Genomic DNA, 15399 nt, shown 5'->3' on the forward strand with positions numbered 1-15399 from the left:
GATTTTTCAACACTAACACAAGTGCGAAAAGTGGTTTTTCAACACTAACACAAGTGCGAAAAGTGGTTTTTCAACACTAACACAAGTGCAAAAAGTGTTTTTTCCACACTAATACAAGTGCAAAAGTGGTTTCCTGCACCAACACAAGTGCGAAAAGTGGTTTTTCAACACTAACACAAGTGCAAAAAGTGTTTTTTCAACACTAACACAAGAGCGAAAAGTGGTTTTTCAACACTAACACAAGTGCGAAAAGTGTTTTTTCCACACTAATACAACTGCAAAAGTGGTTTCCTGCACTAACACAATTGCGAAAAGTGGTTTTTCAACACTAACACAAGTGCGAAAAGTGGTTTTTCAACACTAACACAAGTGCGAAAAGTGGTTTTTCAACACTAACACAAGTGCGAAAAGTGTTTTTTCCACACTAATACAAGTGCAAAAGTGGTTTCCTGCACCAACACAAGTGCGAAAAGTGGTTTTTCAACACTAACGCAAGTGCGAAAAGTGGTTTTTCAACACTAACACAAGAGCGAAAAGTGGTTTTTCAACACTAACACAAGTGCGAAAAGTGTTTTTTCCACACTAATACAACTGCAAAAGTGGTTTCCTGCACTAACACAATTGCAAAAAGTGGTTTTTCAACACTAACACAAGTGCGAAAAGTGGTTTTTCAACACTAACACAAGTGCGAAAAGTGGTTTTTCAACACTATCACAAGTGCAAAAAGTGTTTTTTTCCCACTAATACAAAGGCAAAAGTGGTTTCCTGCACCAACACAAGTGCGAAAAGTGGTTTTTCAACACTAACACAAGTGCGAAAAGTGGTTTTTCAACACTAACACAAGTGCGAAAAGTGGTTTTTCAACACTAACACAAGTGCGAAAAGTGGTTTTTCAACACTATCACAAGTGCAAAAAGTGGTTTTTCAACACTAACACAAGTGCGAAAAGTGGTTTTTGAACACTAACACAAGTGCGAAAAGTGGTTTTTCCACACTAACGCAAGTGCGAAAAGTGGTTTTTCAACACTAACACAAGTGCGAAAAGTGTTTTTTCCACACTAATACAAGTGCAAAAGTGGTTTCCTGCACCAACACAAGTGCGAAAAGTGGTTTTTCAACACTAACACAAGTGCGAAAGTGGTTTTTCAACACCAACACAAGTGCGAAAAGTGGTTTTTCAACACTATCACAAGTGCAAAAAGTGTTTTTTCCACACAATTCACAAGTTTTTTCACAAATTCCACAAGTTTTCACCTGTTTGTTTGTTTGTTACTTGCAAAATTGAAGATTTTTCAAGTATGTTGGTTGGTCTTGTGCGTTATTCTGTCTGTTTGTCTGTCTATCAATTGCCTACAGGTCACAATTTTAAACCGATCTTCACGAAACTTCCCCAGATGGTAGAGTTGGTCATACGGAAGAAGCCTATTGATTTTGAGGTCAAAGGTCATCTTGAGGTCAAATTTCTAAAATTGTCATTTTTCATCCAATTGACCTGAAAATTAAACAGCAATTGCATAGTACCTCACTGAATTGGGAAACCAACTAATTTAAGGTCAAAGGTCAAATCAAAGTCAAACTTCTAAAATCAATTTTCATTTGAAAATCATCAATTTTTATCCTATCAAATTGAAAATTAAACAGAAATTACATAGTGCATCACTGAATTGCAAAAGCAACTATTTTAAGGTAAAAAGGTCAAAGGTCAACGCAAGGTCAAACTTCTAAAATCAATTTTCATTTGAAAATCATCAATTTTTATCCTATCAAATTGAAAATTAAACAGAAATTACATAGTGCATCACTGAATTGTAAAAGCAACTATTTTAAGGTAAAAAGGTCAAAGGTCAACGCAAGGTCAAACTTCTAAAATCAATTTTCATTTGAAAATCATCAATTTTTATTCTATTAACTTGAAATTAAACAGCAATTACATAGTTCGTAATTGAATTGGGAACCCAACTATTTTTGAGGTCAAAGGTCAAAGTACAACTCAAGGTCAAACTTCTAATATCAATTTTCATCTGAAAAATCATCAATTTTAATCTGATTGACCCGATCTATGATCAAGATGGTCAATTTTAATCTTAATGAAATGGACAATTTGATGTAACTATGGCAACTTTTTTTGGGGGGTGGAGGTGGATTTTGCAAGTAGTGCTCTGCATGGCATCTTCCTGTTTGTTTGTTTGTGAGCATGATATTTCTGGTTATCTCCCTTTGTAAATTGCTATTTAAACATGCGACTAGCTGTGCTCGTACAATGATGTTTTTTCAGCGTTTAAGGGTTACGCGTGTGTTAGCAAGACTTTCCCTAAACGCCTTTCATATATTTGGCCCTTAGTGTTTATCTAAAACCGAGTACAAAACGTCCCTCAGACCTTTCATTGTGTAATAGGTCATCTTGTTTGTCATTTAAATTTTGTTTATTATTTTCACGTCATTTTGTTTCTTTTTTTGAAAGAAGAACATCAAATATGACCAGACTTTCTTCTCGATATTCAATAGAAATCGTGAGCAAGCTTTAATACCACACCTTACTACTGGCATCAGAGATTAAGTTGGGATTCTGTACCAGCAATGTTATAACTGATTGTCATTTGTGTCATGCATATTGATTATGCAAAATGTTAGATATTTCATGTCATGGCAAGAAGGAAATCACAAAACAATATTTATCCATGCCAAACAAACAACTTTCCATCTTTGACAACAAGCAGATATGAAAAGAATCCATCCTAAATTGATTTTCTCGACTATGTATACAAAAACTAGAGGTTCCAGGGAACCTGAACAAAACTGGTCTATGGTTAGAATATGCATAATAGAACCACAAACTATATAGTTTATATGTGCTAAAAATATATGACAAAAATTGATTTTTCAATATGGCCGTCCTGCCGCGCCCATTTTTGGGCATGTAACGCCCAAATGCAATCCCAAATTAGTTTATGTCTTAAAGATGCTGCATAACAAGTTTCATCAAATTTCATCAATATTTGTGTCTTTCAGAGCGTAGATGTCAAATTGTTTACAGACGACAGACAGACAGACAGACAGATGGACGACGGACACTGGGTGTCGACAAAAACTCAGCTGGACATAGTCCAGTTGAGTTTTTTAAAAGTACAACTACAAAACCACACCACCACAACCACCACCCTGAAAAATTTGGTTGGTATGCGGCAAATGTCAATTATATTGTCTCACCGACAGCACAAATACGTTTAATTACAGCTAGAACAGCGCTCGGTAGAACACATAGCTCGGATCTGGATCTGGACCTGAACAAAAATCGAATCGGCTTGTTCTGGACACCTACCCAACTCATTGACCTAGTTTTGTCACAACTCGTCAATAACTTTATGGTATATCGTGCTATTTATCGTTTTACACTCAATGGTGTCGATTAATTTACAAAATTTAAAACATCTCTTATGCAGAGCAGGTTTGGATCTTCATGAAAATCAAATCGATTCCTCTCTGTCACACATCCTGTTCGTCCGAATCGTCCATAACTTTTTGAGATATTGTGCTACATATTATTATTGGCCCGAACTCAAAATGGTGAAGAATCACTTGTAAATTCTAGTATCCAGATCTGGATCTTCACCAAAATCTAATGAATTTGTCCTCACATACCAAACCTTTCGACCAAATTTCGTACGAATCCGTCCACAACTCTTTGAGATATCCTGCTCACAGACAGACAGGGGTGAAAACATAACCTCCGTCCATCCACCTTAGGTGGTGGAGGTAATAACAATATGGTCATAATGATACAATTTTATACTGAAATTCAATCAAAAATCAAGTTGATATTAAACCCTAAGATTTGAGTGAGTGAAATCCTCATTAATCTACTTCCTATACAAGTACATACACCACACTTCAAACAGGCAAACGTGTTCTCACCCTGATAACATTCAGTTTGGGTAGGAGAGTGCAGTCTGCCTGTGTGAGATGGTTTCCATCTAGAAACGAACGTTTTGATGGACCTTCACCAGGTTCTCTGGGCAGTGGACTCGTCAGGTACAAATCAAGGATCTCCAAGGTATGCATGAGTGCCCGCTGCTGTGCTATAGCCATAGAACCGGAAAGAAAACACAAAACCAAAATGGACAATGTGAAAATGAATGTTTGACTGAAATTATCATCTCTGAAAAAATTCTCTGAAAACAGATGTGTTTCTGGGTCACTGGTCATCATCAGTGTAGAGTTTATTTACCAGAAATTGAGCTACTAACCTGTCCCTCTTAAGATTATATCTATAGATGACACATTAAATGTTGAGAGCATTGACTCTGTGCCACACCAACACTTGACTCCAAACATCATGACCAGTGGGACATCTGCCACCCGTCCATCCTGTTTGCGCATCAATTATATAGTTAAGCGGCTTTCTGAATTTCAAGCGGGAAAGCAGATATTAAAGATAAAGTGCACTTTTGGCTTAGTTGCTGTCAGTTAAAGACACAGAGACATCCATTGCACATAATCTACATAAAAGTGGCTTTTGCTTGAATTATTCAATAAATAAATCAATTAATTGAAGAATGCGTGAGCAGTACTCGTACTCTTTAAAAACTGTGTGTACAATCCAAGTCCCACTCTCCCTCCCCCCCAAACTCCTTTCTCCCGGCTGAGGTACGCACAACTCGCACAGTCCCAGGTCCACCACTCTCCCAGCCGAGGGAGCGAAGCTCGACTGGCCAATTTGTATTTACGGATATTTTCATTTATGGAGTTTTGTGATTTTTTCTCCTGGAATTGTGTTTTGGAGTTACATCAGTATGTGAAATTTATACTTTCTAGCCCATCTAGAAGGCACTAAACATTTATATCAGTGAGTGAGTGGTTATGTCATGGAGCTTTATCTATAAGATACACATCTATAAATGGATTGAGGTGTTTGCTGGAATGTTTGTACCAGCATTGCTCGCCAGGTTGGTGTTCCGAATGTATGCCGAAAATCTTGAGAAGATGTCACGACCTGCAGAGTTTGATCCTGGGTACTGCACCGCCAGCTTGGGATACCTTGAAGGAAAACAGGGTTGTGAAAGGCAGAGACATGTGCAGTTAATTTGAGTGTTTTTGAAAATGCAAAATAAAAACGAAAGGTAATTTTTTTTATAGCAGGGCTGTTTGGGGGGGTGGGGGGGGGGGGAAATATAGATATGATAAATAAATAAACTAAAACAATTAAAATATAATAGATATTTAAAATAGGAGAGAACAGAAAGGAGAAATGTGAAGGGGAGAGAGAGAGAGAGAGAGAGAGAGAGAGAGAGAGAGAGAGAGGAGGAAAATGAGGAGGAAAGATATATATAAAATAAAAGTGGAAAAACAGAGTGGGGAAAAAGATTTTTCACGACAGCGGATCTAACTTTCCACCATCAACTTTTCCATCCTCACCAAAGAATCATGCACTTAAATCTATCTGGAAATGGGAGAATGCCATCAAACAGGGGACGAAGGCACTCCAGTGGTAGAGTGGCAACAATATTCAATATCTACCCGACATAATCAAGGATACCCATCACATCAACCTGGACTTATTCAATCTCTTCCCCACATAATCAAGGATACCCATCACGTAAACCTGGACTTATTCAATATCTACCCGACATAATCAAGGATACCCATCACGTAAACCTGGACTTATTCAATATCTTCCCAACATAATCAAGGATACCCATCACATAAACCTGGACTTACTCAATCTCTTCCCCACATAATCAAGGATACCCATCACGCACCCAGGATCTTATTCAATCTCTTCCCAACATCATCAAGGATACCCATCATGTAAACCTGGACTTATTCAATATCTACCCGACATAATCAAGGATACCCATCACGTAAACCTGGACTTATTCAATATCTACCCGACATAATCAAGGATACCCATCACATAAACCTGGACTTACTCAATCTCTTCCCCACATAATCAAGGATACCCATCACGCACCCAGGATCTTATTCAATCTCTTCCCAACATCATCAAGGATACCCATCACGCACCCAGGATCTTATTCAATCTCTTCCCAACATCATCAAGGATACTCATCACGCACCCAGGCTCTGATTCAATCCTCTACCCTACATAATGAAGGATACCCATCATGTAAACCTGGACTTATTCAATCTCTACCCCACATAATCAAGGATACCCATCACGCACCCAGGATCTTATTCAATCTCTACCCTACATAATCAAGGATACTCATCACGTACCCAGGTTCTTATTCAATCTCTACCCTACATAATGAAGGATACCCATCACGTACCCAGGATCTTATTCAATCTCTACCCTACATAATCAAGGATACCCATCATGCACCCAGGATCTTATTCAATCGCTTCCCTACATCATGAAGGATACCCATCACGTCCCCAAGATCTTATTCAATCTTTACCCTACATAATCAAGGATACCCATCACGCACCCAGGATCTTATTCAATCTCTACCTTACATAATGAAGGATACACATCACGTACCCAGGATCTTATTCAATCTCTTCCCTACATAATCAAGGATACCCATCATGCACCCAGGATCTTATTCAATCTCTACCCTACATAATGAAGGATACCCATCATGTACCCAGGATCTTATTCAATCTCTACCCTACATAATGAAGGATACCCATCACGTACCCAGGATCTTATTCAATCTCTACCCTACATAATCAAGGATACCCATCATGCACCCAGGATCTTATTCAATCGCTTCCCTACATCATGAAGGATACCCATCACGTCCCCAGGATCTTATTCAATCTTTACCCTACATAATCAAGGATACCCATCACGCACCCAGGATCTTATTCAATCTCTACCCTACATAATGAAGGATACACATCACGTACCCAGGATCTTATTCAATCTCTTCCCTACATAATCAAGGATACCCATCATGCACCCAGGATCTTATTCAATCTCTACCCTACATAATGAAGGATACCCATCATGTACCCAGGATCTTATTCAATCTCTCCCCTACATAATGAAGGATACCCATCACGCACCCAGGATCTTATTCAATCTCTACCCAACATATTCAAGGATACCCACCATGCACCCAGGATCTTATTCAATATGTAACCTCCATATTGCTTTCATTGCAAAAATAAATTTTGAGTGCTTTATCATTCAGAAACCGTTGTGGCCTGTTTCAAGTTCCATTGCATTGCTGCATGGACCGAACAGCAAGAAAAAGGCAAGCCACAAAGTATACCAAAACAACAACCACAAAGGTTTATCTCTCGAGTTCTTTAAAAGTGAAATTCAAGTGGGAAATTGGTGAATTAAATTCAAATATTTATCAAGCCACAGAGCTCACAAAATGTGTTCACAGCTAGAACCAACATGGCAGAGTTCCGAACATGAGGTTTGATTCGATGTTGGGCATTTTGGGTTTTTTTAAAATCGGTATCTATATATAATGAAAGCAGATCGCACAAAAAGATGAAAAAAATGTTTATTAAATAAATTTAATTAAAGAATACCAAATGCGCCCAACCAGTTCCACCAGGCATGAAAAAAGGCCTGCAACAAAATGGCGGCTTAAGACTCCTGCGAGGTGACAGTAGACTGACCAAGATGGCGCACCGCAATCCTGGTAAGGATTTCTTTTGTATTTTGATGATGATCATCTCGCTGATTATCTTCAAAAGGTGTGTTTGAATTCACCCATACATCCGGTATTCATTCCTGCACTCCCGTGGAGGTCCGTTCATATGCATGCAAAGCTTGGGGCCGCTAGGTTTCATGGTTTTGGAGTTATGGAGGAGACACACTGATACACAAGCACACTTTATCTTTTATTATTATAGAGATGGTTGGGAGACAGTGGCCATAATTATATAATAATATGATCCCTGACAAAAGGAACTTCATTGCAGGAGAAGGCCATCAGCACCTGCACAAGGGTTGCCAACCGATGGCTGTTTGTCCATGCTATATCCTTTTTAAATTCTGAGCATCAAGCAAGTAAGCAACAAGTAGCATTTTCAAATCCATTGGTAAACTAGAACGCCACTCAGTAGAGCGCATATTCCCGCCGTGGGTTTAGTTGGAATAATACTGTTGTGGTTTTTAGAACCCTCCACTTTGTAAATATTGTAATATCCCTTATAAATAATCCCCTGTAAATATTCCCATTTTTGTGTAAAGGTCAGAGGTCGCACCCTAGCTCGGTCATATTGCAACACGTAGGACACCATAGGCTTCTTCTTTAGTTATCTCATTAGTGTGTGTTCTAGTTAAGGATCTGTTCCCAATAGTTGAATCTGCGTTGCATTAATCAAATAAGATAGGCCCATTTCGCTCATTATGCACTCTCTCTCTCTCTCTCCAAATTATCATGTGGCTGGGTTAGCAGCATTCGCTGCATTGAGCCATCATCGCTGCCTCAGCGCTGGCTCCAAACGCCATTGAACACGAGGTCAGGCTTGGAGAAGAAAGGGGCGGAGCGGCAAGAACGAGGTGTGGCCACGTCAACTCACCACCAGGGCGTGGCAGGTAAGCCCCCACCAGCCAACCAGGGCTGAGGTGAGCTCGTTAGTGGGCGTAGCCCTATGAAGGCGGCTTGATTTCAACGTGCGATCATATAAGCACGAGCGCCAAGCCCTTTGACGGACTGCGCGAGGGGAGGTCATTGTGAACGAACTGCGCGGGGAGCGCTCAATTGATTGTCACTGCATTGAGCGATCTGCGCGAGGGTACCCTCTGAGACGAACGTTGGGCGAGAGAGAGTTGGCCCGAAGATTATGTACGCAGCATCCCAGTCCCTCGCATAATTATAAGGTCCGGTCGTGCGCCAACGACACGCGAAGCTGCCTGCCATTCTTTGCGGCGGATCCGGAGCCTGGACCGGACCCCATCACCTGGACCTTTCATCCCTGCTATTCCCCATTTGTGTAAGTGTGTTTGTACTGTCCTGGGCATGTGATAAAATAAGAGTGTTTAAGGATTGCCCTGTGTATCTGCTTCTTCCTCTTCCTGTACAGTCTTACCTTTCGTTTCTTCCTTGGTTTTGGTTTTGTACATAATTAATAAACCTGTGTTCTTCCTTCTTATTCTTTTGGGTTTCCTCTCATCCCGTCGCTTTAGTGATTTCTCCATTGATATACGTGGCACGATTTGGCCAACGCTCAGGAACGGGTTTGTTTTATTGCTAACGGCTCGAGCCTCGGATTGCTAAACCGCTCGGCAATCTTCCATCTTGTCCGTGGCTCGAGCAGAAGTATCGCCCTGCTTTGCAGAGAGTTTGGTAAAGGTATCTGGGAACCCGTTGACCAGTCACCCTGGTCAACCTCAACCCCGCAAAGGAGCGCGATATCTTCTAGGACTCGGACGGCCAGCTTCAAAGACGAGGGGATTAAACATCCCTCGGTAAGGGGGGCGCCGTAATCCGAGATCCGCAACAATTGGTGACGGGGAGTGGGATTGGACCCGAACCACAGTTTTTAATTCATCTAAAAAATTTGGTCGAAAAAATTAGGAGAGGCCAAAATTATTTTTAAAACCCAAATTAAGGTCGTGCCATGGATAATCAAGGCGATTGGATGCCGGTAGGGGAGAATGAGGAGGTAGAATCGACCCAGGACCCCAGGGAAGAGGTGGGAGTAATGCAGGAGGAAAGCAAAGAAGGTGCGGTAGCGGGGGTTGCAGGTGCACAAGATGGCGGCACCTCACACGTGGCAACGAGGGCCGCGCCCGCTGCACAAATCGGGGGGATGAATGTGCAGGACCTCATGGCGCAGATTCATGCAGCCATACAAATGGGGAATATGGGATTGAGAAATGAATTGAGGAATGATATGGCAGACCAAATTGGCAGACTAAAAATGATTTGGGAAGCAAATTGGGGGGATTAGGAAGCAAATTGGGGGGATTAGGAAGCAGATTGGGGGGATTAGGAAACTAAATTGAGGGGTTTGGAAACAGAATGAGTGACCGCATACAAAAATGTGGGGAGAACCGAGACCACATGGCAGGCGGGAGAGGCGCATCGGTACGCAGCGAGGTAACGCGACTCGAGGAGCGCGGGGTTGAGCGAGGCAGAGCAGAGCGCAGTTAAAATGACCGGGATAGAGATCGCGACCTGGGGTATGGGGAAGCCGGCGACCGCCGAAGTAGAAAAAATTGTAAGCGCGCCAGCGGTCGTCGGGCTTCACAAGGAAAAATAATTAATTCAAATTGGAAAAGAAATAGTGGAAATTGGGTTAGAAAAGACGCCGGACGTAGAAAAGCACTCGCGACAGGGAGAAATGGAATGTGCCCAAGGTCCATGTTCGCATCATGATGCCGTGCTTATTAACCCCAATGAAAGTTTGCAGGTGGTGGAGGAACAAAGAAGAGGAAGCGCCCAGGTGAGTCGGGTTGTGTTTGGTGCAAAAAGAATTTTCGCGTGCTTGGGGTGCAGGCGTAACCCGGGAGCTCGTAAAAGGTCCGTGGTGCGCGTTATGAATGGCAATGGCACGCGTGTGCGAACGGCGCCGAAGCGCAAGTGTGATACCGAGTGCGAGGGAGAATGCACGGCAGAGTGTGATAGTGGGAGTGATTGTGATACAGAGGGTGAGTTGGTTGTGGCGGGTGTGCGAGAACGCACACCTGAGTTGGTTGTGGCGCATGTGCGGGAGGGCACATCAGAGCGCGTGAGTGGGTATGTGCAAGAGTAAGAGTGCACACCGTGAGTGTGGTAAGAGTGCACACCCACGAGTGAGTGGTAAGAGTGCACACCCACGAGTGTTACGGAGGACGTAACGGAGGAGAGGTGTGGAATGGAGTCTGTGAGCGGAATGAGTGTGCCTGGGTGGTGTGCACGGAGAGAGAGGGCGGTGACGAAATGTACGGAGTGTATGGAGACACCTGGATGTGTGAGTGTAAAAGGGGTCGCGTATGCATGTGAGCATGCAAGTCAAGCATCGACGTTGACTGGGACAGCGTTTAGGCCGACGTATAGCCGACGCGAGCCCTCGGTGCACGGTGTTCGTTGTGTACTGGGGGAACCGGCGAGGGTCGTAATCACGGCGGTTTCAAAAGAACCGCCGTGCGCGATCCGCGCCGGGCCCCGCCCTGCACGGTCGGTTCCGCGCTTTGCCAGGCAAAGCGGGCGGCCCGATTTGAGGGGAGGTAGGAGGGGCCGGCGCGGCGCCCCCTTGTGATGGTGGCGCTCCACCCGGGGAAGGCTGGGCCATCGCGCGTGGCAGCACAAAGCCTTGCACCGGGATGGTGCCTTGAGCCTTGGCCCGACGAAACCTCCTCCCCTGAATCGAATGCCGGACGGACTCAACCTACAGTAGACCCAAACCACCCGCATGCATTGCTCAGCTTTGCGAAGCCGAGCTGTAAAGAATGAATGGACATACCGAGGAGGCTCAGATATAGCGGACTGTGATGATGATGGTGTTATTGTTTGGAATTGATAGGGAATTGGCTTGAAATTACTAGTGATTCGAAATTCGGAATAGTGATGGTTGGAAATTGATACCCAGTATCGGGGGGTGATATCCCTACCATCCCTCACACGCCTGGGGCAAAGGAGCTATATTTTTATGGGGATTGGCTGTGTAAACTAGCCCGGGAGGGTTAGGTTAATGATTCGGGAAATAGCTGACAATAGGTAACTGTAGCTTTAAGTAGCGACATTTATACCTGTAGTGGGGACGCAGAATAGCTTAGTTTGGATGATAACGATGAGGGAGTGATTAGTATAAGGGAAGATGGGGAGCACGAGTTTCAGAAGGGAGTAGTCAGCTTAGATGATGCTGTGTGTTTGTGGTGAGGGTGATGAAGTGAGGCAATGCTCGTGAGAGATGTGTGTCATTGCTTGGATTGAGTGAATGTGCCTGGAGGAAAGGAGGGTGCAAGTGCCACCAGGTGTGTGTGCACAAGGTGTGCAAGTGAAAGTACAGGTGTATGGAGAATGGTTGTATGGAATAGATGGTATGGAATAAATGGAGTATGGAATCGATGGTGTGGAGTGAGTAGTGTGGAATATGTGGAGTGGAGTGCATGGTGCGGAAGAGTGGATGTGGGAAGATGGACCCCTTCACGAATACCCGGGGAGGGTAGTTTAAAAGTAGGTAGAGGGAGTAGGTAAATTGTGGTTGGATATTGACATCTGTGGTGCGAGAGAAGCAGAGTACTGCTTTGAGGGGTGCATTAGTGGAGTAAATTGGCTGGGCGTGTGGCCTGTTAGTACGTATGGTTAAATGGGCACTCCGCCACTGTTAGTCTGTCGGCCAGGTGAGGCCGCAGGTAGGCTCTGGGAGCCAGTAGAGTTCAATGGGGCCTGAGGATCCGGAGGACGGACCCGGGTAGCCCGACACCAGAGAGGGCGGTAGTGGGGTGAGAGTGCCAGAGGGCCTTCCCCATGTAGGTTAGGGTAAGGAGCAGGTAAGCTCGGGAGACAACTACAGTGGCGGAGGTGTGCAGGTGAGCAGACCTGCTGGGAGCGCCACACGACCCAGCCCTGAAATTGTGTGAGGGCACAGGGAGTAGGATCGGGGGAGTGAGACCCCAAATTGGTGAGCACCACAGTTTGGTCAATGGGAGTTCGGTTCTTAGAACCACATAGTGTAAAATGGCCAATGGTTTTGCAGGTAAAGTACCCGGCTAGAGTAAAAGTTTTAAAGTCATTTAGAAGGTAGTTAGGATTGGAAGTCTCTTGGCACCATCTGCATCCACTCACCAGGGTGACAGGACTCCCCACCACCGGTTTGTGCAAATGTCTGGTATGTAAGACGCATCATGACGTGGGTGTGACATTGCTCATTGTTCCATCTCTTCCTCCTTATGAGAGATTGATGGTAAATTTGGAATAGAGGGATTAATGAGAAATTGGGATTGATGACGAATTTGGTATAGAGGCGAGATATGGGGAAGACAAGACGTAGCGACGAATTTGTAAATTGTGTAAATACGGGGTAAGGGCAAGGGTAGATTAGGTGACAGGGGGGGAACGTATGGTAGGGACGAGCTTTCTCGGCTCGCTCTCCTGCGCACCTCACCTCTGCATTACCTTGTGTTGATGTGTGCTCTTGCGCCCTTGCACCCCGCTAACCCTGCTCTGTCGTCTTTCCTCACTCATGGACCGTGGTCTTTGTGTGCAGAGGGGAAAGTGTGCAGGTGTCGCAGTTGTGTGCCCGCGCCCTCACTGCTGCCTGCCTGGACCGGTACCACACGTATGGACCGCACGTTGTTGTGGCCAAGCACCACCATATGGACCACAGGTCTGTGGCCAAGTACCACATTCATGGACCCCACATTTTGGGGCCTGGCACCTCTGCTGGGGACCGGCTATTGTGGCCAGGGAGAGCTTGCTTGCGGACCACGGTAAAGGTGGCACCTAAGCCATGCAGGTGGACCACCTTAGTTGGCCCCTGCTGGCCATAATTAAAGAAATGGACATGTTTTGTGCCTTCTTTTTAGTACCAACTAGGCAGCAAGCAAGAAGTCGTCCAGGAACATCGGCCCAGCAGCCAAAAACATCGGCCCAGCAGAGAAGACATCGCACGTCATCTGCTGATTATTATTTGAACTGTGATGACTGTGCACCGGATGGTGCTTTTTGGCATTTTGGTGCTTTGGTGCTTATTGGTGCTGGTGGTATCGGTGCAGTGCGGTGTATGCCTTTCCACTTCTCAAAAGATCTTCTTTTTGTTTCCAAAAACACAGGTCCTGGGTTCGCGTGTAAATACCAACTAGTGTCTTTGTAAATAATGCTCCCCACCGTCAATGTGTAGTTTGAAAATTAATTCCGTGATTCTGTTATTCTGTGGGCATGAGTCTGATAGACAGAATGCAATGCAGCAGGCGGGACATACTTAGTTGTTTTTAAAAATGTCGCACTCAGGGTGAAGTTAATAGTAGAGGGTTACCACACCTGAGTGTCACACTAAGTTAAAGTTCTGTCGGGCCGGGACGGCCCTGGAGGTAATGAGGGTGCAGTGTTGTGGTTTTTAGAACCCTCCACTTTGTAAATATTGTAATATCCCTTATAAATAATCCCCTGTAAATATTCCCATTTTTGTGTAAAGGTCAAAGGTCGCACCCTAGTTAGGTCATATTGCAACACGAAGGACACCATAGGCTTCTTCTTTAGTTATCTCATTAGTATGTGTTCTAGTTAAGGATCTGTTCCCAATAGTTGAATCTGCATTGCATTAATCAAATAAGATAGGCCCCATTTCGCTCATTATGCACTCTCTCTCTCTCTCTCCAAATTATCACGTGGCTGGGTTAGCAGCGTTCGCTGCATTGAGCCGTCATCGCTGCCTTAGCGCTGGCTCCAAACGCCATTGAACATGAGGTCAGGCTTGGAGAAGAAGGGGGCGGAGCGGCAAGAACGAGGTGTGGCCACGTCAACTCACCACCAGGGTGTGGCCGGTAAGCCCCCACCAGCCAAACAGGGCTGAGGTGAGCTCGTTAGTGGGCGTAGCCCTATGAGGGCAGCTTGATTTCAACGCGCGATCATATAAGTGCGAGCGCCAAGCCCTTTGATGGACTGCGCGAGGGGAGGTAATTGTGAACTAACTGCGTGGGGAGCACTCGATTGATTGTCACTGCATTGAGCGATCTGCGCGAGGGTACCCTCTGAGATGAACGTTGGGCGAGAGAGAGTTGCCACAAAGATTATGTACGTGGCGTCCCAGTCCCTCGCATAATTATAAGGTCCAGTCGCGCGCCGACGACACGCGAAGCTGCCTGCCATTCTTTGCAGCGGATCCGGAGCCTGGACCGGACCCCATCGCCTGGAACTTTCATCCCTGCTATTCCCCATTCGTGTAAGTGTGTTTGTACTGTACTGGGCGTGTGATAAAATAAGAGTGTTTAAGGATTGCCCTGTGTATCTGCTTCTTCCTCTTCCTGTACAGTCTTACCTTTTGTTTCTTCCTTGGTTTTGTACATAATTAATAAACCTGTGTTCTTCCTTCTTATTCTTTTGGGTTTCCTCTCATCCAGTTGCTTTAGTGATTTCTCCATTGATATACATGGCACGATTTGGCCAACGCTCAGGATCGGGTTAATTTTATTGCTAACGGCTCGAGCTTCGGATTGCTAAACCACTCGGCAATCTTCCATCTTGTCCGTGGCTCGAGCAGAAGTATCGCCCTGCTTTGCGAAGAGGTTGGCAAAGGTATCTGGGAACCCGTTGACCAGTCACCCTGATCAACCTCAACCCCGCAAAGGAGCGCGATATCTTCTAGGACTCGGACGGCCAGCTTAATAGACGAGGGGATTAAACCCCCCTCGGTAAGGGGAGCGCCGTAATCCGAGATCCGCAACAATACGTTTTGTCTAACATCCCCTCTCCCCAAAACAATAAATGAAAAAGAAAGTAAGCCCTAACGGTCAGAGAATTTGTTTTGATATATCTCGGGATTAGA

General features: G+C 44.5%; 1 protein-coding gene across 1 annotated transcript in view; it reads right to left on the reverse strand.

Annotated features, from left to right (window-relative positions):
• Positions 1–3888: 3888 nt before the first annotated feature.
• Positions 3889–15399, reverse strand: part of LOC144888949 (chloride intracellular channel protein 4-like) — a 37721-nt gene continuing 26210 nt past the window's right edge. Inside the window, exons 3-4 of the mRNA XM_078768724.1 lie at positions 4928–5034; positions 3889–4076 (exon numbers count right to left, since the gene is read on the reverse strand). Of these exons, the coding sequence (XP_078624850.1) occupies positions 3889–4076; positions 4928–5034 (295 nt within the window). The remainder of the gene's footprint in view (positions 4077–4927; positions 5035–15399) is intronic.

This window comes from Myxine glutinosa, unplaced genomic scaffold (genome assembly GCF_964187855.1).
Source record: "Myxine glutinosa unplaced genomic scaffold, kmMyxGlut1.1 SCAFFOLD_203, whole genome shotgun sequence".
Taxonomy (NCBI): Eukaryota; Metazoa; Chordata; class Myxini; order Myxiniformes; family Myxinidae; genus Myxine; species Myxine glutinosa.